This window comes from Pteropus medius, unplaced genomic scaffold, assembly GCF_902729225.1.
Source record: "Pteropus medius unplaced genomic scaffold, Ma_sr-lr_union100, whole genome shotgun sequence".
In the NCBI taxonomy this organism is placed as follows: domain Eukaryota; kingdom Metazoa; phylum Chordata; class Mammalia; order Chiroptera; family Pteropodidae; genus Pteropus; species Pteropus medius.
The window spans coordinates 1683208-1708009 of record NW_024341893.1 but is presented as its reverse complement, the minus strand read 5'-3'; the positions used below and the strand labels follow the sequence as shown (position 1 = coordinate 1708009).

General features: G+C 50.6%; 1 protein-coding gene across 3 annotated transcripts; it reads left to right on the top strand.

Annotated features, from left to right (window-relative positions):
• The first annotated feature begins 282 nt into the window (after positions 1-282).
• CATSPERG (catsper channel auxiliary subunit gamma) lies at positions 283-24649 on the top strand. Of its 3 annotated transcripts, XM_039854995.1 has the most exons (29): positions 283-335; positions 1354-1637; positions 1725-1778; positions 5726-5870; positions 6172-6298; positions 6481-6553; positions 7483-7638; positions 12111-12282; positions 13594-13731; positions 14731-14790; positions 14987-15106; positions 15582-15632; positions 15736-15865; positions 16366-16477; positions 17497-17655; positions 17739-17851; positions 18545-18758; positions 19084-19146; positions 19247-19449; positions 19615-19729; positions 19865-19945; positions 20031-20087; positions 21792-21948; positions 22162-22225; positions 22348-22443; positions 22738-22827; positions 23839-23931; positions 24020-24119; positions 24209-24649. In XM_039854995.1, exons 1-29 carry the CDS (start codon positions 302-304, stop codon positions 24473-24475), a joined length of 3528 nt encoding a protein of 1175 aa, XP_039710929.1. In that variant the 5' UTR covers positions 283-301; the 3' UTR covers positions 24476-24649. The 3 variants fall into 3 exon arrangements, with proteins under 3 accessions (XP_039710929.1, XP_039710928.1, XP_039710927.1); XM_039854993.1 differs by lacking the exons at positions 283-335; positions 5726-5870; positions 6172-6298 and having other exon boundaries at positions 1558-1637; positions 6359-6553; positions 19247-19445; positions 19611-19945; XM_039854994.1 differs by lacking the exons at positions 283-335; positions 1725-1778; positions 5726-5870; positions 6172-6298 and having other exon boundaries at positions 1498-1637; positions 6359-6553; positions 19247-19445; positions 19611-19945.
• Positions 24650-24802: the final 153 nt, after the last annotated feature.

The window sequence follows — 24802 nt, the reverse complement described above, 5'->3', positions numbered from 1 at the left end:
CCTCTGGAAAGGCGGAAGTCGGTGATGGAAGTGCGGGCGGCCATTTTGAGACCGGGCAAGAGGGGCGGGACTGCAGCGGCCAAGTGACGGTTGACCGGTTTTATCTAAGTGACTGGTACCGCGGGGCGGGGAGAAGAGGGAGGTGCCCGGGAGGGAGGTGGGTGGCGGGGAAGATGTGAAGGGGGAGGCGAAGATGGGATATAAGTAGGGGAAAGGGGGGAGAGTCGAGGGACCGGGCAGAGGAGGGGAGGGGCGGAGAAAGGGCAGGGCGAGAAGCCGGGAAAGCCTAACAGAAGGTGCGATGAGTAGTGGCGTAGAGCCCGTTGCTGTCCAGGGTATGGAAAGGGGTGGTCAGGAGAGGGTCTTGGACGAAAAAGTATCGCGTATCGGCGGGAAGGTGAAGATCGAGGAGGTGCTGACTTACATGGCAGCGCCTGCAGGGAACGAAGAGAAAGTGCAGGGCGAAGAGAGTTCGCTGGGCGAGGGGAGATCTAAAGGCGAAGAGAGGGTCTCTAAGAAGAAGGGGCGGGGCTCTGGGAGGGGGCAAGGCGAGGAGCAGGCCGGGGATAAACAGCTTGTCAAAGGCCAGGGGAAAAGGAGGGTTGATAAGGGGCGAGTCGAGGAGCAGGGGCGGGACAAACAGCGAAAACAGAGCCGGGAGCAAGCTCTAAGCGAGAAACGGGGGGCGAAGGACAAGGAAGAGGCGGAGCTGCGTAGAGGTCCGCGACCCGGACCGGGAGAGAGGCGGGGCTAGGTACAGGACCCGGCATCCGGGCAGGGCCCCAGCAAGGAGAAAGGGGCGGTACGAAGAGAAGTGGGCGTGTAGGGCAAGTGGGGGCGGGGTCAGGTGCAGGTGCAAGTGTAGGTGCGAGATCAGAGAAAGTAGCAGGACTGGGGTAAATAGATGGGACGCAGCCAAAGCGAGATACAGAAACCGAGACCGGGTGAAGAGTAGGGGAGGGACGCAGAGCAGCCTCAGAGGAAAGAACAAGGGTAGGGCAAGGTTAAGGGGCGCGACGAGGAGGCGGAGCAAAACCAGGAGCAGGGGCGTAGCCAGGAGCAACAGTAGGGGCGGGACTTGGAGTAATAGCAGAGGTGGGATCCGGAATAGGAGCAGGTGCAGCGTCCGGAACTGGAGCGAGGTCTGGAGCAGGGGCAGAGCCGGGAGCAGGGGCAGAGCCGGGAGCAAAAGCAGGGGTGGAGCCAGGAGCAGGAGAAGGGGTGGGGCCAGAAGTTCCAGCAGAGGCGAGTCCAGGAGCAGGGGCGGGGCCAAGCGCAGGAGCAAGGCGGGATCTCAGAAGACCGCCCCGGAGCGCAGTCTTGCCAGCGGGTGTTGATCCCCGCATTCTTCAGGTTCGAGCCGCGCTTCGCGCTGCCCCGCAATGTCTCCTGTTGGCCCTGCGTGGCCGAGACTCCGAATCCTGTGGGTGCTGTGGGCACTGCTGGCGGTGTTATTGTCATCGTGGAGGCTGTGGGCTAACGAGGATAACCAGGAGTGCACCTGGCAGGTTGTCCTGAACAAATTCGAGACAGTAGGCAAGAATGACGGGAGCGACCGCTTCTTCGATCAAGAGCCCCTGGAGACAGTGGATAATTTGTTCGGCCTTCTAGTGGACGCGCCCATCGACCCGGATGAGGTGAGGAGACTGGGGTCAAGAGAACGGGAGAGGTCCTGGACTCACACCCCACTGGGCTCTGGACATTTGCCCAAATTCTCCTTGCAGAATTACTTGGGCTTCCCTTACTACTTGAAGATCAACTACTCCTGCAGGGGAGAGGTGAGTGAGTGTAGTGGGGGATGGGCCCATTCTGTCTGGACCTCGGTTTCCCCATCTCTAACATTTTAATAGTCGTGGCACCGCCAGACTCTGGGAACCTTAAGGATTCATAAGGATTGCCTGCTATTGCCGGCACATAGTAGATACTCATTAAGCTTTTTTTGCCATTAGAAAATTGAAATATAATTCACATACCATAAAGTAAATCATTTTAACTGTATAATTCAATAGTGTTAGTGTATTCACAAAATTGTGCAACCATTACTACTATCAATTCTAGAACATTTTCATTACCCCCAAAAGAAACCCTGTACCCCCATCCCTCCAGCCCCTAGGGAAAACTAATCTACTTCCTGGCCTTATGAATTTGCTTATTCTGGACATTTCGTATAAATGGAACCTTTTATGTATGTAGCCTTTTATGTAAACATATATGTAGCTTTTTATGTCTGGCTTCTTTCACTTAGCATGTTTTCAAGGCTCATCCATGTATCAATATTTCCTTTTAATATTTGAATAATATTCAATTGTATGGATGTGTCGTTACATTTTGTTTATCCATTCATTAATTGATGGACATTTGGGTTACTTCACTTTTCCGGCTATTATGAATAATGCTGCTATGAACATTTGTGTATAGGTTTTTGTGTTAACATGTCTTTTCAGTTCTCTTTGGTATATACCTAGGAATGAAACTGATGGTTTATATGTGAACTCTTTCACTTCTGAGGAACTGCCAGTCTGTTTTCTAAAGCAACTGCACCATTTTACATTCCCATCAGCCACGTGTGAGAGTTCCAGTTTCTCTATACCCTAACACTTGTTATTGCCCATCGTTTTTACTATAGCGATCCTAGTGTGTATGAAATGGTATCTCATTGTGGTTTTGATTTGCATTTCTCTCATAACTAATGATGTTGAATATTTTTTCATGTGCTCATTGGCCACTTACCTATCAGATCCTTTGCCCATTTAAAAATTGAGTTGTATTTGTATCGTTGTGTTGTAAAATTTCTTTTTTTTAATTTAAAATTTTCAATTAGAGTTGACATTCAATATTATTTTATATTAGTTTCAGGTGTACAGCATAATGGTTAGACATTTATATAATTTACAAAGTAATCCCCATGATTAGTCTAGTACCCACCTGGCACTATACCTAGTTGTTACAATATTATTGACTATATACCCCCTGCTGTCCTTCACATCCCTGTGACTATTTTGTAACTACCAATTTGTACTTCTTAATCCCGTCACCTTTTTGTAAAATTTCTCAATGTATTCTTAATATATGTCTTAATATATAAAAGGACAGGGCTGAGGCATTCCTGATACTGTATAGTCTATAAATTTTTTGTTGCATTCTGTGGGTTGTCTTTTTACTTTCTTCGTGGTGTTCTTTGAAGCGCAAAAGTTTTATGTTTATTGAGATATAATTCACATACCATAAAATAGCACCAGTTTTAAATTTGTTGTTGTTGCTTGTGCTTTTGGTCTTGTCTGAGAAAGCTTTGCCTAACCAGAGGTAATGAAAATTCACGCCTATGTTTTCTTCTAAGAGTTTTTTGTTTGTTTGTTTTAGCTCTTACATTTAGGTCTTCAATCCATTTTGAGTTAATTTTTGTATATGGTGTAAAGTAGGTGTCCAACTTTGACATGTGAATGTCCAGTTATCCCAGTACCATTTGTTGAAAAGATTGTTCTTTCCTCATTCAATTGTCTTAGCACCACCGTCAACAATCAATGGACCACAAATGTAAGGGTTTATTTCTGGGTATGATTCTACTCCATTGCTTTATATGTCTATTTAGTCTTGATTAGCGTAGCTTTGTAGTAAGTTTTCAAATCAGGAAGTTTGAGTCTTCCAACTTTGTTCTTCTTTTTCAAGATTGTTTTGACTCAAGTAAGCTTTTTTGAAGACAGTAAAATATTATAGTCTAGAAGTGAATTTCCGGAGGCTGCAGACCTGGATTTGAATCTGCCACTGATTAACATTTACTTGGAGGAAATATAGCATGATAGTTAACACTCTGAGCTTGGGAGCCAGGCTGCCTGGGTTCAAATCTCACCTCTGCTGTGTAAGAGCTGAGTGATCTCTGGCAGGTTACTTAACTTCTCTGTACCAGACTTTCCTCATCCTTAACAAGGGTGTGGTAATGATCATGCCCACTTCATAAAATGATTAAATATGTGTGAAGCACTTAGCACAGTGCCTGGTTCATAAAAAGGACTCAGTGAATGCTAGCAACAAGTGTCTAGGGTGTGACCTTGGGCATAGACTTTTACTCCAAAAACCTTCTCTCTTTACTTGTAAAAGTATGGTAATAATACTGTATTGTTCGTGTGACATCTACTATGAGTCAGATCCTCTTTTTTTTTTACAGTGTAGGGGGGATACAATGATAAACAACATGGCCAGGTTTTTCCTATGGATTCAGCCCACTAGGGAAGCAGACAACCAGCAAGTAAATGTATAATTTATGAAGAGTAATCAGTGCAAAGAGGAAAACAAAATGAGGTGATATGTTAGAAAAGAAGGTGTTAGCTGGGTGATTGGAGAAGATCTGTCTGAGGAGGCTTAAGATGATGAAGAGGGAAGACCGTGAGGAGAACTGGGTAAAGCATTCTGGGCTGAGGGAACAGCCAGCGCAAAGGCCATGACGTAGGAAAGAGGCCAGTGTGTGTGAGGACCTTGAAGAGGCCCATGTGGCTGGAGCAGAGTGAGTGAGGAGCATAGTGGAAAGGAATAGGTTAGGGAGGTGACGAGGGCCTCGTGAGCCCTAGTGAGGACTGAGCTTTCGCTCTGAGCAAGATGGAGCCATGAGAAGGTTCTGAGTAGAGGAGGGATGTGATCTGACTCAGGTGTTCACAGGCTCCCTCCTGCTGCATGGGGTGGGGGTGGGGTGGGGTGGAGTAGGGAGCTGCAGACTGTAGGGGGCAGGGATGGGAGCAGTGAGACCAGGGAGGCCGCTGATGGCTGGTCTAAGTAGGACTCGAGGCTTCACTGGATCAGAGTGGTCGTGGCCACTGTGGCCCTGACAAGGAGGAGGTCCCCGCCTCATCAACATCTGCTGCCCTGGGGTTGGAAACCCAGGGGCCGGGCTGGCTATACTCGGCAGGATTGAAAGGGCCCTGCCTGAAGCCTTCCTCAGGATGAAAGCCTGTGCGAAGCTGGTCAGACCTATTAAATGTCTCACACTGGTCTGGCGGCCCACCCCCCCCACCCCTGCCCCTGCCCACAGTAGCCTCAGTGCAGCTTTCTCTTGGGGACCCTTCCAAGCCTTTGCACATGCTGTTCCATACACTGGCAACACCCTTCTCCGCTCCTCCCATCTCCACTCTAAGCCCTGCCCGTCCTCTCAGCCCAGCCGGGATCCTGCCGTCTCTAGTAGATTGTCCCCAGCTGCCCCCTCACCCTCTTCCCCGGTTCCTTTTTGTCCAACTGCCCCACCCCACACTCACCCACAGGCCCCAACCCCCAAACCTGACTGTCCTCTGAGTGGTGAGGTAGGCAGAGAGTCTCATTTCTGTAGGGAGGATGGGAGCCTCAAGAGAGGTCCTGGGGCTCCCTGAAGTGAGGGAAGAGGCTACTAGCAGTTCTGAGTGCCAGGTTCATTCCAGCGTCACAATTTTGCTTCTCCCGTGTCGCCTTTCTCCATGCGTTCCCTACATCTAAATTCTGTCCGAAGACCTTGGCCCTGGACTCACCTCCTTTTGGAAGACTTCCTGACTCTGTCCACAGCCCCTAGCTCCTCTGCCCCTCACCTAGCCTGGCCTGTCCCCAATCCCAGTCCCAAACCTAGACCATGTTTTCTCACCTTCCCATGGTGGAGAGTTTGTTCTCCCCACCAAGTCCAGGAAGACAGGCTACGAAAGGTGGGGTTAAGGCGGGGTGGGGGGACAGAGGCTATCTTAAGGACACACCTGTGAGGCCATCTCGCCCTCAGTCCTCCGAGGCCCTGGTCCGCAAGGGCCACCTGACGGGGCTGAAGCCCATGGTGATGGTCACCTTCCAGTCCCCAGTTAACTTCAATCGTTGGAAGTTAGATCATCTGCAGATCCAGATGGAGGCAGCCCCCTTCCGCAGCAAAAGTGAGCCTAAGGGGCACTTGGAGAGGTCACAAGCCTGGCAGGAGCATGAGGGATTGCTGGGGGCCTCAGAGGAGGTGTGGGGATTGTTGGGAGCCCTCAGTGGGGTCTGTGACCTGGAGGGGAGTGTGGGGAGGTCTCAGCAGGTTCCATGGCTCAGATGGAGCTACGCATCTGAGAGGCCCCAGTGGGGTCCATGGCCTTGAGGAGGACACGGGGAGCTGCAGAGAGATCTCAGTGGTCTGCGGCCCTGGAGGGCGTGCTGGGGGCCCCCGCAGCCTCAGTGCCTGCTGTCTACCAGGAGACCAGTGCCGTGCAGAGGAGGTGTGTGTCATGAGCTGGTACACGCCCATGCCTCTCAAGAACGGCAGCGTGGTCATGCGCGTGGATGTCAGCAGCAACAGCCTGGGGCCCTTCATCCCCAGTAAAAGGTGCCCTTCCCCACACCTGGGGTGAAGGGTAGACTCTGGGAGGGACTTCCTTATCCCCAGATCCCCAAAGAAGCCAGAAGGAGACCAAAGGGAGGGAACAGAGTGGAGAAGTGGCTGTGAGCTATGGCAGGAGCCCCTGAAACTGGAATGCTCACCTGTGCCTGCTCCATACCTGCTGCCAGGTTTCAGGTGAACATCAACGGCTTTCTGCAGAGACAGCAAAACAACAAACTCCAGTTCACTGTGGGACATGAGGTAAGGGCACCCAGACAGCGGGAACGGGTAAAGACCGGAGGCTGGGGCCCCGATTACTTCCCAAACGAGTGGCGGGCCCCACTTATGGAGAGCTCACTTTCTCCAGGCCCCGCGTGAAGTGCTCTGCTCAACGCACAGTCACGTCATGTCTTCAAACTGACCCTGTGAGGGAAGATGCTCTCACACACCCATTTTAAAGAGGAAAAAACTGAGGCCCTAAAGGGGCGGAGCCATTTGCCCACAGCCTCTCAGCATGTGCATGTGGAACAAAAACTTAGAACTGTGTCTGCCTGACTCCTGTACCCATATTCTTAATCGTGGTGCATTCATGCATTCACTCAGCAAGCACTTACTGAGCACACAGCGTGGCCCCATGGGACCGTAACAGTGAACACACAGACCAAGTCCCTGCCCTCATAGAGTTGACATTCTCATGGGAGAGACAGACACCAAACCAGTAAACATGAAATCAGGTACATTCCATAGTAGGTTAAAAGGTGAAAAGTGCTCTGGAGAGAATTCAGACAGAGCAAAGGGGATGGGTCTGTGCAGAGGGGACTGTAGTGTTTAACGGAATGGTCCAGAAAGGCAGAATTGAGAAGGCTGACATTTCAGTAAAGCCTTGAAGGAGAGGAGGGAATCACATGGATCCTGGGGGAAGAGCATTGTATACAGAGGGAACAGTCCGTGTAGAGGCTCTGAGGTGGGGATGTGCCGGGAAGGTCTGGGAAGCGGTGAGGAGGCCCATGTGGCTGGGAGAGAGAGTGAGGGGGAGAGCGTGGCGGGGATGGTGTCAGAGGGGTGCCAGGGGCAAATCGTGTGGGGCCTCATAGGTCAGAGTGAGGACTTTAGCTTTTTCCCTAAATGAGATGGAGCCGTGGGAGGGAGGGTAGGGTTGCTGAGCAGCCCTCCCACCCCTCCCCCGGCAGCTCTTAAATCTGAAGCCTCGGTACTTTGTGAATGTCTCATCGAGGCCGCTGTGGTACACTGTGGATCAGGCACCTGTGCTCATTCTGGGTGGCATTCCTGATGAGAAGTCCATTCTGCTGACTGACACCAGCTTCGAGGACTTCTTTCTTGTGGAGGTGAGTGGTGCGGGGCAGATGGTGGGCTGGGACTCTTGAAGGATACTGGGCCTCAGCCCCAAAGACATACCATCCTCTGTGAGAGGCAGCATGAATGAAAGGCCTGAGACTCTGCAACCAAACAGCCTGGATTCAAATGCTGGTTCTGCCACCTCCTAGCTGTGTGACCTTAGGCAAGTCACTTTACCCACCCGGAACTCAGGTTCCCCTTCTGTAAAATGAGAGTAATATTTATATTTACCATGTAGAATCATTATGAGGATGATATAAGTTAGTACCAGTAGAACAAAGAATGAGCACTATGTGTGTCAAAGCTGTCATTATTTATAGGTCCACCATTGGAAATTTTGAAATCCAAAAAGCTTTAAAAACAGCGTTTTCACAAATTTAGGGCTAAAATTCATTTGTCAGGAAACGCTGACCGGAGCTAATGAAGGCTGCTTACAGTCTTTTTGCATCTCGTTTACTGTCAATGTTTAGATTCTGCCCTGCAGAAATATTAAGGAATTTGATTACCGGGTGTTGCCCCAGACCCGACTGGTTTACATGTAAATGCTACATTTGTGCATACTACCTTCTAAACCCTGGAAAATTCTGAATTGCTATATACATCTGGCCCCAAGGGTTTCAAATTCAGCATTGTGAGCCTATAATATTCCCAGAATGAAGAAGGAAGGTCTGAAGGAATGTTTTTTGGTGTGAATGACAAACATGTTTGAGTTGATGCAGCTGTAGGCAGAACTCCAACCCAATTTAGTTTAAGCAGCTGAATGAATTCATAGATTTCAGAGCAGGCTTCATGCGTGACTTGCTTTGGGGCTCAAATGACGATTCCACCTTTCCATTCCACTTCCTCTGAATCCATTCCACTTCCACTTCCTCCTGTCTCCTCCTCATCCCAATCCCCAGGCCAGAGAAGGAGAGCTTCTCTTTCCCAAATAGCTTTTTAAAAATCCTGAAATTTATTTCCTTGGTCTTGCTTGGTTCAGCTTGTGTCCCCAAATAACGCAATATGCCAGCTGGCTTAGTATGGGTCATGATATCCATCCTTATGAGGAGGGCATCTGAGACAAGAGGCAGAGGAAGGACGGTTCCCCCAGGGTGAAATCAGGGTAGCTTTGCCCTGATTTGGGAGGGAAAGGTGCTGGTTGTTAATGGTGTCCAAGATAACAGTTGTGCTCTACAGCAACCCCAAAAGGTTGCCTTAGCTTCTTCCCATCAAGGTCGAAAGCCCCACTTACGATTTCTGAGAACTCCATGTAGATCGATGTTCTCCTGGTTCTCTCTGGCTCTGAATTCCGGCTTCACTGAATTTGTTCAGTTTATGACCTTCTCCCGATCCTGCGTCAGCTTTCTCTGTTCTGGGCCAAGTCTTTCCAGACATTGCTCAGTTTTCCCGCTCCTGACCCCAGCATGTCACAGGGAATATGTGGCTGATGCGGATTCTGCTGAAGAGATTTGGAAGGCAGAGCAGGGGGGTTATGTAACAGGAAGAATTCAATTTGAACTTGAGGCATCTATATTTGTTTTTTGTTTAGCATGGTGAAAAATCATAAAATTCATAAAATTGACCACTTCAAAGTGAGCAATTTAGTGCCATTTGGTACATTCATATTATGCAACCACTACCTATATGTGGTTCTAAAAAATTTCCGTCACTCCAAAATAAAAGCCTATTTATTCTCATTCTTTAATCACGAGGATCGCTCCAGTGTTGCTTTCTCCTCTCCTTCCCTTCCTCCTGTTTCTCCTCACTGTTTCTCTTCCACGCTGCCCCTAGGATTCCACGGAAATCCCCCCTCTGCACAGCCCTCCTCAGCTCTGTGTTGGTCAAGTTTAGATGCTGGAGCAGAGAGACCCCTGAAAGGGAGGGACTAGCTTAAAGAGATGCTATCGCTTATTCTCCTAACAGTCCATAAGTGGGAAACCACGTCCCTTCCCTTTTCTCGCTTCACCATCCCCTAGGCCCAGGTGTTGATCTCATCTGTGTGATTGAAGCCAGGTCCTGCCCATGTCCATATTCCAGCCTAAGGGAAGGCGAAGGAGCAGAAGTGGAGAGCAAGCTGTTTTCTCTTAAGCAAGTTTTACTTCCACTCACGTTCCATTAGTGGGGAATTATTAGTCAGTTGGCTACATCCAACAGCAAAGGAGGCTGGGAAATAAAATTTCTTCCTGGGCGACACATGCCCAGCTAAAACTCAGCAAAGAATGTGGGAAAATGAATTTGGGAGCTCAATTAGCCATCTGCCAAAAATGGAAGAGGAAATTTGTTGGTTCACATAATGGAATAATTCAGGACTTTAGGTCCAGCTCGACCCAGGATTTCAGATAATGTCATCAAGACCGAGTTTCTCTCTTTTCCCATCTCTTGGACTTGGTTCTTCTGTATCAACTTTATGCTCAAACAGCTCTGTCCTCCAGAATTGCAGATGCTGTTTCTTCTCAGGCCCCTGTCCATTGAGAAGGATCTTTCCCACTACCCTCTAATCTCTGAATCACAATATTCCTTCCACCTGGTGTGGCTCAGGCTGTTTGCCCATCTTAAGTCAATCACTGTGGCCAGAGAAGCCCAACACGGGACTCTCAAACTTTGCTCCAATAAGAAATCCAGCTGACCTACAGCTTTTCTTTTCCTCATGTATGTGGGAGAAGAAGGAGATGTGGTGATCGTCTTCTAGCTTAACAAAGAACATTGCCACGTATTTCTTCTAGGAAAGAGAGGCATCACTTCAAATATTATCAGTATAATACGTTAAGTATGGCAACTAATCAAAATGACAGACTTGGAGGGTACAAGTTAGTTTCACCGGGCATAGCGAGAACCTCTGTTGTCTGAGTGAATGACCAGAGTTTTTTAGAAATAACATTTTGAAGGACACTCTTGTGATGCTAAGTAGCGTAGGGGAACTAGGACCATTCATGTTCTCCTTAACTTGGTGAAATTTCCCTCAGCAGCAGAGCCTAGGGTTTTGCTTTGATTTCTACTTTTTATTGGAAAAGTTAGTAGAAATTTTTACTTTTTAGTGGAAAATTTCAATCAGACACAAAAGTAGAGAGCGTAGTATAACAAACCCAGCTTTCATAATTATCAACATGTTGCCTTTTGTTGTCCCATCTTCCCCGTTATCCCAGAGTGTGTGTGTGTGTTTGTTTTTAAATCCCAACCATCATACCATTTCACCTGTAAATTCTTGAAATACTTGAGGAAGTATCTCCAACACATGAGGACTTTTTAAAAAAGAAAACCACAGTGCCCAGCAAATTATAATACCCAGCAAAATTAGCATAACCAGTTAATATCATCTAATCTGTCCATAGTCAACTTTCCTGGTTATCTAAAAATGTCTTTTAAAATTGGTTTGTTTGAATCAGGACCCACACGTTGCGTTTAGTTGTTAGGTCTCTTAATACCCTTCTCACCTGTAAGTCTGCTCCCCATCTTGCCCTCCACCGACCACCCTTTTTCAGGCAGTTTAAGAAACCAGGCCTTTGTTCCTATAGAATTTGGCTGCTTGCTTCCTCATGGAATCGATCCACCTGTTTTTCTGACCCTGTATATTTATTTGTATGCCATAACAAAGTGCCCCAGACTGGGTAGCTTAAAAAAACAGAAATTTATATCCTCACAGTTCTGGAGGTTGGAAATTCAAGATCAAGGTATCGGCAGGGTTGGGTTTTGGTGAGACCTCTCTCCTTGGCTTGCAGAAGGTGTGTTCTTGCTGTGTCCTCACATGGCCTTTTCCCTGTGTGCACAAGTGGAAAGAAAGATCTCTGATGTCTCTTCCTCTTATAAGGACACCAGTCCTATAAGATCAGGACCCAATACTTATGACCTAATTGGACCTTAATTATCTCTTTAAAGGCCCTGTCTCCAAATACAATCACATTGGGAGGTTAGGGCTTTAACATATGTACTGGGGAAGGGGACACAATTAGTTCACAATACCTCATATTATCAATAAACTAGCGGTAAGCTCTAGAATTTTGATTAAATTTATATTTAAAAAATTTTTTTTGGCAAGAACCTTTTATTGGTGGTGATCTTGCCAATGTTAATGATTGGTCAGTGAGTTCAGATAGTGTCAGCCTGACAGTAAACTGTGTTCAAGGTAGAATAGGATTATTAAAGACATGCCTTGGGCCAAGTGTGGGATTTTTGGGGTCTACGTGGGTACAACTCTCAGTGGCCTTGGGAACGGAGACTGCTTAGCAGTACTGAGTACGCCGTGAACTGCTCAGTTCTAGGAAGCATACAAAGCCCCAGGCTCCGATCTGGGTTGCCTGCTTTTGTGGCCCATGTTGGGGGAGTTTGGCTACCAAGGTGCTGCTGCAGAGTAAGCAGGCAGGGCACCCTGGGGGTCACTGCATGTGTTCATCCCAAGTAGTTGTCAGAGCAAGCACCTCTCCCCAAGGCAGGATGTGTGGGCTGAGGCCAAGGCCACCTGCTTACCACTGGCCCTGCTTCTCTACAGCTGAGCATTGACAGTTGCTGGGTAGGCTCCTTCTACTGCCCCCAGGCCAGCTTCACCGCCACCATCTACGACACCATCGCCACTGAGAGCACCCTCTTCATTCGGCAGAACCAGCTCGTCTACTATTTTACAGGCACCTATACCACACTCCATGAGAGCAACCATGGCAGCGGTGAGGGGCCTGTGGCCAGGTCACATGCCTGGGGGTCCATGGCACCTTGGGCAAGGGACTGCCTGTTGAAGCCCCTGGGATTTGTCTGAGTGAACCCATCCTCTGTGGCACCTGGGACTGGAATTGCTGTGGTCGAGGAGGCAGGTGTTGGAGGGTCCTTCCAAGGTCCTGAATTATCCTGCTCGCACTGGGGTGGATGGGGGCTTCTCCCACCCTCTCCATGCTGGGGCAAGGCCTTCATCCAGACTTTGCCAGGAACTGTGAACCAGCTGAGGGAAGAGGGAGATGTGAGAGTGAAGGGAGGAAGGAGGGAGGGATAGAGAGAGAGAGAGAGAGAGAGACAGACAGACAGACAGACAGACATGCACACAAACACACTCACTCACACAGACACAGTGTTAGAAGGACAGAGAAAGCCATACTAAGAGAGATGCGTACTAAAGAAAACTTGGAGGCAGAGTCGGGGTGGGAGAGTGGCCTAGGGGTCAGAGAGAAAGACAGAAATAGAGATGGGCTCTTGGAGAGGCAAAGCCATGAAGGAGACTGATCAGAGAAGGAAAAGAAAGACTAGATTTTGCCTTGTCTTTAAAATACCAAAGCTCTTAGTTCTTACAGGTGTTTTTTCCTTATTCAAATGAGAGATAGGGTCACTTGGACTTACAAGGTCATAGAAACTTGTACTGTTCCCTCTGTTTCATTAGTTAATGCATGTTCTCAACAGCTCCATTTTAATCTTTTCTTACACAGGGCACTTTGACAGTAGGAAGAACCAAATTAAGATGGGCTCAAGTCAAAAAAAAAAAAAGGTGGGGGGGCGGTTATTGGCTTAGACAGCTGAAAAACTCAGGAGCATGTTGGTTTCAGGCATAGTTGGATCTAGGGGCTCACTACTGCTGTTAGACAGGCCCCTCCTGTGCTGGCCATGGTGACTGCTCCCTCCACCCGGCAACTGCCGACTTTTATGCCCTCAGAGGCCCCAGGAAAGAGCATCTTTTTGTTAGTGGTCGCAAGTTGGGAATGTCTCTGATTTGCCCTACTTGGTCACATCCCCAGCTCAGAACCAATAGTTCTGGCCAGGAGAATGCAAGGGTGGGTCAGCCCAATCTGAACTTCATGGACAGAGTGTGAGCCAGGAGGATTTTCTCAAGGACAGCTGGGGACCTATGGCAAAAGCCCCTCAGATACCACACTGAATAGCTGCTCTAGTGGGAGAGGACAGATAACAGGCTCACTAAGGCTAGAGAAATGTGGATGGGCGACCCGGGTCCTAGATCCAAATGCCTGGGCCTGAGATCCCATGCTGCCCTGCAGGAAGCTGGGTTCGTGTGCTGGCCACTGAGTGCATCAAGAAGCTCTGCCCTGTGCATTTCCATAGCAATGGCTCTGAGTACATCATGGCCCTCACCATTGGCAAGAACGAAGGTTATGTCCACTTTGGGACCATCACAGGTAAGGGTAGGGGATGCTGGCAGCCCAAGTGACCACTCCATGTCTTCTTGCTTCCATGAATTCTAACCTCAGGCCCTCACCCCTCAACATATGCCTTAAGGAGGGGTCCCAGGCTAAAGGTTGACCCTGTGAGTAGAGATGGGTTTAGCATTTGTAGGGGGAGTGCCTGGGGTATGTTATGTATCTTTCATTGTGTGTTTGGTTTCAAAGGCTAGAAGCCCAGTTCAAAAATCATGTAAGCATAAAGAATTTGTGGACTCATGTAGATGAAAAGACCAGGTTCTAACTTTAGGCATGGCTGGATCCAGGGGCTCATATAGTATATCATCAGGACTCTATCTATCTTTGGTAAGGCATAGCATAGCAATTATAGTGCAGATCTGGAGAGAGACTGCTCCAACACACCCAATCTGAGTCACCTGTGGCTTTGGACAGGTGACTTAACCTGTCTTTTTGGCCTCATTTCCTCATCTGCAAAGTGGGGCTAATGACAGTGCTAGTACCTGCTGCATTGTGTTGCTATAAAGATTACATAAGTCGGCATATGTAAAGGTCTTAGAACAGTGTTCTGGACCTAGTGAGAGCTAGAAAAGGGTTTATTATTATGAGTCCTGTGATTTAGCTTCATTTTCAGGTAGATACTCCTCTTGTAGGGGTTAAGGTTGGCCCCCCAGGAGCTTGGAGCTCACATCTCCCGACAGTTTGAGTCACCCAAAAAGAATGAGAGCAACCTCTTCCCTGTTAGCTCTAGCATGAATCCCAGGGTGCACTCTGATTGACTAATTCTGGGTCACATGCCTGGACCTTAGCCAATTACTATGACCTGAGATGGACATACTCTGATAGACCAAGTGTGAGTGACTGAAGGGCCAGGGGGTGAGACCTGCCTTTTGAGTCCTAAGGACTAAGGAGAAGAAGGCACTCTCATTCCATTGTGATGGGGTGCCAAAGGGGCTGGGAATGGGAAATGCCTAAGCGTGGACCTGCCCTGTTCTGCAGATGGCCGTGTATCCTTCGAGATGCTGCCCAGGCAGCAGTCTGTGTGTGAGGGGATACAAGGTACCTATCTCCCAGATGGGTCTGTGGTGGGCGGGTGTGGAGATTGAGGGTGTGGGAGAGGAGGGAAGAGTGGGAGAGGTCACAGGGAAAAGACGGGCAGAGTCCGGGGGATGGGATGGGTGTGGCAATCACAGAGGAATGAGGCGGAGAAGGGCGGGGTCTTGGGGCTACCCCAGACCTCCCCTTCCCCTACTAGTTTTTGTCTGCTCCATAAACTGGGCCATATACATTGCGAGCAACAACAACCTACTGCTACTGGTGGAGATCCGGGACTTTGCTGCCAAGAACTATTTCCAAGTGGTCAGCTATGACCTGGGTAATTGGGATGCTTTGGGGGGTTGAGCACACAGCAGATACGGTGGAGGGAAATGTTACTCATGTCACTCTCGGGTAAGGAGTAGTGGTGGAAGACAGGCTTGGTGGGCTGGAGAAACTGAGAAGAAGTCAGTGTGACTGGAACAGAAGGGGAAAGGGAAGGGAGGGAGATTGGAGAGGTGAGCAGGAGCCAGATCTGGAAAGACCTTGTGGCTCACAATAAGGAGAACCAGTTTTATTTTACCTGAACTGAGAATAGGGCTGCCAAACGCAGTTGTATAGGCTGTGCACTGCACTCCCCAGCCCCACCAGGACTGTCTTCTCAGAAGCAGTGCCTCTTTATAATTCACGTAAAGACACTCTGAGGGCTAACAGGCCCCACTGGGAAGCCACTGGAGGGTTTTTTTACTTGCCTAGTTTCAGGTTTTGAAAGCTCAGGGCCTCAGGAGATTTCGCTGTGTTCTTTCCACCTGTAGTCACTGATTACCTGGCTGTCCTCTACACCATCCCAGAATTCATCCCTGACGGTAGGAGGGGAAAGCAGAGGGGAAGGCCTTAAGGGTGGGTGCCAGGAGGTGCCCAGGTGACCCCACCTCACTGCTGTGTCCACTGTGCCTCTGCCCTGGTCAGCTCGAGGCCTGGAGTTCCTGATGATCCTAGGGACGGAGTCTTATACCAGCTTCTCGATGGTGCCCAAGGGCATGTCCTACAACCCGTATACCAACCTGCTGTTCATCTGGGGCAACTTCCTCCTTCAGAGGTGCGGGGGGCCCTGGTATATTCTGCCTCCCCAGCGCCATCGGGGGGGGGCCCTTTCTTAATACACCAAGTTCTCAGTTTTAACTTCACCATGTCCAGGAGTTATGAGGACTGTGATGGGGAAAATACCAGCCGGGCAGTCAGGGATAGGGTGGGGGAAGCTGTGGGAACCCTGATGTGCGGAACCAAACTCTGTGAGCAATAGAAGGCATTGTCTGGGGAAAGGTTAGGATGCTTCTCACCCCTCAGGAAGCTAGGGGTCCCTGGAACAATGCCAAGAACTGTTGGTCAACTGCCAGGTTGGCTGAATTTGTAGATGGGCAGTTCTCCCAGAGAGTTTGGAGTCAGGGGCAGAAGGTCGAATCCCAGGCTTCCTTTGCACATTCTCGCAAGGCTGGTGAGAAAGTGGATCCTGCATTGTGTTCAGCCCAGATCTGGGTGAAGCAGATACCCTCCAGGGGCCTTGCCCAGCTGTCCCTAGCTTTCATCTCTACCCTGCAGCCACAGCACTGAAAACTTCGTTTACCTGGCGGACTTCCCCAAGGAACTGTCCATCAAGTACCTGGTCAACTCGTTTCGTGGGGACACAGCTATTGTCACAGAGACTGAGGAGGTGGACTGCCCTGCCCCTCTCCCCACTTCCTCTCTGTCCACCCCAAACCCAAGGGGTCTCCCTTCTCCCCCGGTCAGAGTAAAGGAGCCCAGGGGAGGGAATGCCCTCAGGGACCCTGAGGTAGGGCAGCAGAAGCTCCATTTATAGCTGAGGACCCTGGAACTCAAAGAGGCTCAGTGTGTTTCCAGAGTCCTTCAGCAGAGAAAAAGGCCTGAGCTCAGATCTCCACGATCTGACTTCCAGAGGGCCCTCTTTCATCTCACCATGCGGTTGTTCGTTTCATAAATATGGAGCACTTACTGGATGCCTGACCCATTGCTGAGGACACAATAGTGACTGAGTCAGCTCTGGGCCCTGCCCTCACAGGGTGACAGTCCAGTTAGGGAGACTGACTCATTCCCAGACAGCGACAGCTGAGAGCTCAGGCTGCGACAGAGGAAAACAGCGCGCACAGATGTTCAGAGAAGAGGCCTGGCCTGTTCTTGGGGTGTGTGTGTCAGGGAGGGCTTCACACAGGGGGCCACGTGGAGGGAGCACACCCCGGAGGGTGGAAAGGATCCTCCAGGCTGAGGCTCAGGAGGAGGTGAGGTCTAGACGCAGATGTGTTGTGGGGACGGAGCGTGCGCGTCAGTGCAGAGATGGGAAACTGAGGCCAAGGGGCTGAGCCCCCGGAGGGTGCAGAGAGCGAGAAGAAACAAAGAGGGCTCAGCCCTAGGAACCCCAGACGTTGGGGGTGTTTGCGTTAGGAATGCTTAAGTTGCAAGTAATAGAAACTTAAGCAGATCAAAACACTGAAGAAATTTATCATGGCGAGTGGAGACTGGAAGCAGAGGTCGTTGGGTTCTGGGAAGCAGAGAGAGAGCACCGGAGAGAGAAGGATGTGAGCTTACCTGGTCCTAGACGGATGTGTGCTCCCAAGCTTTACCCCTCAATAAATGGGGCCGGCACACTCGGTGGAGGGAGAGGTGGGGTAAGAGGTCCCCATGGCCCTCATACACACCTAGCTGTCACACCCCCAGATCTGGTACCTCCTGGAGGGCAGCTACCGGGTGTATAAGCTGTACCCGTCCAGGGGCTGGGAGGTGTACATCAGTCTGCAGGTGATGCATCAGTCCTCTCTCTACGCCCCCAACGAGACCATGGTCACCCTTTTCTACGAAGACAGCAATCTGTACCAGGTGCCAGGCAGGGCAGTGGGGAGACTTGGGGGAGCTGCAGTGTGGCTGACACCAGCTCACCTGGCCACGCCTTCCCACTGCAGCTGATGTACCTTTTAAACAACCGGCAAGGCCAGATCGTCAAGAGGCTTATGCCCGTGGAGCAGCTTCTGATGTACCAGCAGCTCAGCAACCGCTACCTCTTGCAGCAGCAAGGGTGAGAAGACACTGGATGGACCACAGCAGGAGTCAGAGAGCCCCAGGCACTGCCCGCTCCCAGCGGGGAGACGAAGCCATCCCCAGGGACAACCTCAGGGCTGTGATGGGGGAGCTCAGGGCCTATGGAAGCTCAGAGGAGGGACCTGACCCAGCCTGGGGAAAATGCAAATCAGGGAGGGCTTCACAGAGAATGTGCATGAGCTGCGACCTGAAGGGCGAGGAAGGATCGGCCGGGTAATAACATGGAGGAGGGTGTTCCAGCCGCGGGGAGCCATATGTGTGAAGGACCTGATGGGGAACAGAGATGGGGTGTTTGAGAGCTGAGAGAAAGTACGTGTAATGGTGGTGGCGAGGCACACGAGGTGAGCCTAGCGGTCATGGGGAGAACTTGGACCTCATCTCGAGGGTCCTAGGGAGCCATGATGGGATTAAGGGGAGAAACTACCTGGTCACCTGCGGAGGAGCCCAAGGAGGCAGTTGGGGGAGAAAGGGGGAGATAGAAGGATGATGTCCAGGACTCTGGTCTGAGGGACTCAGGACCTTTAGGGCATGTGTCCAGGGGCACCAGGGGCTGAGGCTGAGGAGGAAGAGCGGGGCTGGATGTGATTTGGGGAGAGGGATCCGACCCAGAGGAGTCTCCGGGGCGCTGGCACGGAAATGCCAGCCTCCATTCCCCACTACCGCCACACAGGAGCCACATGACGCTCTCCTTCAGAAATGTCTGCCCCTTCACGGTGATGCGCCTGCAGAACCTGCCCAACCCGCAGAGATACACGCGCCAGGAGCGCTACCGGGCGCAGCCGCCGCGCGTGCTGGAGCCCTCTGGCTTCCACACCGAGAACTCGCTGGCTCTCTATCAGGGCCTCGTCTACTACCTGCTCTGGCTGCACTCCAAGTATGACAAGGTGGGCGGCTGGGGGGCTGTCCCAGGCCGGGCCTGGTCTGAGATAGGACTGCGGAGGCACGGAAGGCAAGGCCCGCGAGGCTGGAGGAACGACTGCGGAGGGTGGCCCAGCGGAGGCGCCTCGATGAGTCTGGGCTCTGGGGCAGGGGGCTTGAGCAGAGCTCTGGGAGATGGCTTTGCGGGTGTGGCCTCTGGGCTGAAAGCAGGGCGGCCCGGGGTTTGGGTTAGGGGCTGGGATTAAGGCTGGGAAGGGGCCTGGGGACGCCAACTGCTTGGGGGCGCTCCCCTGTGCCCCGCCCGGCTCACGGTGCCGGCGGTCCCCGCAGCCATACGCCGACCCTGTGCACGACTCCACCTGGCACTGGTGGAAGAACAAGAAACAGGACCAGGTGCATGGAGAGGGTTGCGAGTGAGGGAAAGGCGGCCCCGCCCCGCCCCCACCCCGTACCCTCTCCAGGTACTGACTTCGCCCTGCTTCCCATGTTCCAGGATTACTACTTCTACCTGGCGAGCAACTGGCGGAGCGCGGGTAACGTGCACATCGATATGATGAGCTACAAAAAGCTCTATGACCTCAAGGCTGGGAACCAGCTGCCCGAGCGCATCTTCTTGGATAAGGGCACCAGCTACCGGTTCTCCATCTTCCTGACGGTCCGGGGCCGCTCATTCAAGTCAGAGTCGGAGCACGGTCTGTGGGCGAGACCCTGTGGGCGAGACCAAGTGGAGTCTGAGCAGCGGGGAGTGGAGTGCGGGGCGGGGGGCGGAAGGGTGCTGGGACCTGGGCACCATCTACAGGGTAGGGCTCCTGTCAGGGCTGATAGGAGGCCCTAACCCTTCCACGTGCTATGAGCAGACAGCACCTTCCCCCTGCGGAGCCAGTTGGGCCTAGGCTTGGGGCTGGCTGACCCGTCCTGTATTCACGCGGTGGTGAAACAGAAGATCTTTATTAATCGCAACTCGGCGCTTTTCTGGGTGAGACCAGGTGGTGAGGAGGTACAGGGGCAGATTTACTGGGGCAGTGGACATGCTGGAAGCCAGTGGTTACTTGAACTAACCCTGAATCTTCGGGCACGCCTGTTGACCCCTTTATTTCTGTCCCCACCCCAGGTTACGCTCAGCGATAAAAGCTTTTGCTTTGACCAGGGTATTAGTGGACATCACCTCGTGAAGACCTCTGTGACGATCAAGGTGTGGACCAAGCCTGGAGGGGAAGGATGAGGGATGAGGAGAAAGACTGGGCCCAGGACCCACTGTCATCATCTACTACCCACAGGTGGTGGGCTCGGCTGGGCACTGCTTCCAGAACACGATGCAGGGGCCCCGCATGCAAGTATTAGACCATGGGGTACCCAGCCCTGTGCTGGGAGGGAAGGGGTTGGATGGCACCTTGACAGGGCTGATTCTGTGTGCTCCCCTGGGAACCCCACCCACACTCTCGCTTCTTTCATCCTTTTCTGTTTTCAGAAAGGGCGGCCCTTACAGTTGTGTAGATTGTATCCGAGCTTGTGTGTTCTTTCTGATACTGTTCTGCAGGGGAAGTAAAATATATGACAGGGTTCTCTTTTCCAATTGTCACGAAGGCCCCGTGTGGGCAAGCTTGGCTTTTCTTCTTCATGTCGCTCTTCATTTGCCCACTCACACATGCTTTGTTCACTCCTTTGGGTCCTTGGTTCTTCACTTACTTATACATGCAATAGCCCCTTTGCAGGGAGGCAGATACTGAGGCTCAGAGAGGGGTAGACATCTCCAAGTAACTCAGGGAGCTAATAAGTGGTAGAGGAGGGATCCGACCCCGAGACCTTGCTCCCTCCCACTTCCCTGCCCACTCACCAGCAGACGAAGCCTGGTACTCCTCCCACCTGGCTTGGTACGACCTAGGGCAGTTAAAAAAAGGGGGGGGTTGGGTTGCTACTGCCCCCTAACTCCTTGGATTACATGAGATAATCAGGGTCAAGTGCAGAAAGAGAGTGACTGACCTCGGCCTCCATAGGTGTGTCCTGCTATGCTTAGCGATAGGCATTATCTTCCACAGAAGGTCAAAGTTAACACCCCCACTATTGACCTGGCAGATTCCTTTTGGGAATCTAATCTGCAACACACCATTACAGCAAAAGGTTAGAAACAACCTAAACGTACATTAATAAGGGGGTGGTTGAATAGATTATGGCACATCGTGCAATGGAAAAATATGCAGCTGTAAAAAAAAAAAAAAAAAAGGAAGAAAGAAAAGAAAGACCGCATAGTGGTGTGGAGTGGTCTCCAAAACGTATTCTGTTCTTAAGAGTAAAAAAAAAGCTGGGTTCCCAATAGTGTATATAAAGCATTAGCCTGAAAGAGGTTCACTGAAAACATATATTCATTTTGCTTTTATTTGCGTGAAGAAACTTTGGGGAAATGAGCAAGAAAGTACTCACAGAGGTTCCCTCTCTGGGGATAGAGGAGAGGCAGGACAGTTGGAGGACGGGAATGGAAGGGAAACTTTCCACTATATATACTGGGGTGTGTATATACATATTTCCTTCCCTTCCTCGTTACACTAACCCTGAGCCTAATTGCATTTCGTTTCCACCAATAAGTAAAGATCACCCAGTAACAACAACCAATCAAGTACCATAACTATACAAAGCAACAACACCTATAGCCTCCATACTAAAAAGCCCAGAATCCCCAGTATCATAAGTAACTCAGCCCCCTATACCACTGAACTCAGATACAACCTCTATCTTCTCATTTTTTAACATACACAGCACTAATATGGCCTCCATAACTAGATCAGATGTAAAAGCTCCTGAAACAGTTTTGAGGATCAAATACCTTTGAATATGTACAGCACTTAGAGAACATCACCCAGTGCCTTGCACACGGGAAGAGCTACATGAGTGTTTGAGGTTATTAGAGTATTATTTTAAGGAAAATAATGCTTACCAGGATTGCTCCCTGGTGAGAGCGAGCATGGCAGACAGTGGTGGTGTGCGTGGGAGGAGGGGTGTCCTCATCTCACCCCCCAGCACAAGTCTTTTCTCCTCCCACTCAGGGCAACCTGATGGTGCCAGTGCTTATCGGCTGCCCGCCCGGCAAGCGCCTGGCCTTTGACATCACCTACACGCTGGAGTACAACCGCCTGCAGAACAAACACTACTTCGACTGCGTGCATGTCAACCGCGAGATGCCCTGCTTCCACTTCCGCGACAGTGCGTGTCCAGTCCCCTGTTCTGCCTTGTTCATTGTCTTCTACCCCCACCGCTTTGCTTTTTCGGGCTTTCCTCTCTGCCAGCTCACCTCCCCACCCATCCTCTGCTTTACCCCTTGGTCTTCTCTCTCTCTCTCTTTCCTCCCCCCGACCCTGTCCTCCACTTCTCTGGCCAAGCTAATTCTCCTGGTCTCTATCCCCTCTGACCTCACAGCCTTCTACCCCTTCTTCTTGATCCAAGATATGGTGACGGGGGACTCTGGCAGTTTTAAGGGCAGGTAAAGGCCTGGCCAAGCCCCGGCTGACGGGAGTGGGGAGGTGGGTAGGGAGTGGAGTGGGGGCTGGGTGATAGAGCTGATGTAGGAGCCTGAATAACGAGGCGCACCTCTGCTCCCGGCAGCTACGTGCTAAAGGTGGTAGGTGGTGGGCCCAACCTGGACAACATCAGGGAATACAGTGAGGAGGAGATTTACCGCTTCAACAGCCCCTTGGACAAGTAATCCCTGAGGGCCCGGGCCAGCCAGTAATGAACCTTCCTTCCCTTGCAAACCCCTCAGGCTTCTCAGGTCCAGGTCCACACCTCACCCTCGCTGCACGCCCCACGCACCTTGGGATCTCAGTCCCAGCCCACAGCAAGTCTCCTAGGTTCTCACAAACTCTTGCCCCACCCCCAATGTGAGGCCCCGCCCACAAAAGGGGTCATTCCGCCCCCTAACACCACACCCACTTCTGGCCTCAGGCTAAGCCGGCCGCTGAAGCACCCCCACTGAGGTTGCTCTGTCTTCCACAGCACCAAGAGCCTCATCTGGACTACAAAAAACACAACAATCGCCAAGGACTCGGCCTTCAACGTCATGTCCCACCAGAGCTTGGGCATTAAGTGAGCGCGTGGCTGCAGACTCCCCTATGCCCTACTTGACCACAGTCTGTAGGGCCTGTCCATCCCTTCTGTCTCTGGGAGACCTCTTGAACCCCAATGTACACTGACCGCCTTTGTGTTCCTCAAATGAGGCTGACCTTTACATGAGCTGAACCCCCTGTTTGTGGGGCTGGTCCCTCTTACTTTTTCTTCAGGCCTTAGTTCAGATGCCTCTTCATCCAGGAGGATTTTCTGATGGTTCTAGATGGGAGAGTTGACTCCCATATACTCCTGTGCTACCCCATCTAGCCCTGACCCCTCTGGTGGTCACTGTCTCCTGTGAGATCTGTCACCCGTACAGGTCCAGGTCCTGAAAAAACTCAACGTAGTATTGGTAAAATGAGACAAAGAATGAATGAATGAATGAATGAATGAATGAATGATAGACATTTATTGACATTTGAATGGAGTTCTTAATGAATGAATAAAACATGGAAGAAGAAATTAGTATATAAGGGCTCAATTACTATTTTTGTTTCAATGAAAGGAAGAAAATGATGCCATGAGCAAATGAAGGAAGGGAGTGAATGAACAAAGTAACCAACTTGCACTTTGTCAGTGTTCAACCTATGTCTGTTGAATAAATTAACAAAGGAAAGAATAAATGAATGAAGATATGACTTCGTACCTAGTAGATGCTCGAGCTGAAGGAATGAAGGCAGCAAGGAATAAGTGAGGAGCTGGCACATAATAGGTGTATAATAGGTGTAATCTAGATGAATGCATAATAATGGAATTGACAGATGGACCTGTAAAGGCAGGAGGAAATTAATGAGTAAACAAATAGTCTTATCACTTGCTAGGCATTCAGCCAGTCTATTGGATGAATGAATGAAGGATGAATCAGGGAAGAATGTATAAGATTGTATATAGTTGGTGCTCATCCAGAGTCTGTGTGGTGGAGAGAGAAATTAGGGGTTGGCATGCGCTAGACATGATTTGCAACATAAGTGCCTGAACTTGGTCTCCCAGGTGGCTGTGTCTGCAGAACTCCCCATGCCATGACACCGTTCCCCATAGCATCTTCGCCCCTGAATTCTTCTTCAAGGTGTTGGTGAGCAACAGGTGAGCCAGACCTGTGACCCAGGTGGGGTCAGGGGCTTCCTGTGGGGTCCTTGACTCCTCTCCAATCCTGGACCCCCTCCCCCAACAGAGGTGTGGACAAGAGCACATACTGTGACTACCAGCTCACCTTTCTGCTGCATATCCATGGGCTTCCGCTCAGTGCCAGGCGGTCCTTCTTCATTCTCATGGTGAGTAGCTAGCTTCCCAGGAGCTACCCTGCCAGGTGGAAGGGGCCCCCCCAGGCTGCCCACCTATGCTTGTTGTATGGTGCCTGCAGGTATCAATCAGCATCTTTCTCAGCCTGGTGATCCTGTACATCATATTCTGCCTCCTGCTGCCCCTTATGGTGAAAACCTGCAAATTCCTTCGCTGGAAGATCAACAACATCATCACCTCAGAATTCTACTACACTCACAGCTCCTCTTCCAGAGTCCTCAGCAGCACATCTGAGACCAGATCCAGTGTTAGCTCCAGGGGCAGCTTCCAGGTGGCAGAGAAGAACAAGGCTGAACCTGAAAAAATTGGGAAGAAGCCACTGACCTGAATATCTTACCTGCCCCACCCAAACCTCACCCAGTCTCATCCCTTACTTCTTGGGCTATCTTGGAAATGCAACCTGTCACCTCAAGCCTTCCTTTCTGCTTTGCTTGAATTTTGACTTCTCCTTTAGACCACACAGCCACATAGATCATTAAAATACCAAAATCCTGCCATGCCAGCTGGTAAATAGCGGCTTCTTTGTGTGCCTGCCAACTCAGCCTCTCCCCAAGGTGCCCCTGACTTCCTATAGTCAAGCAGAATCCTTAATGACCCAGGCCAGGTGCTATGGCCTGTAGTCTGTCCTTATTGTTAGGTGCCCAGGTTTAGTACC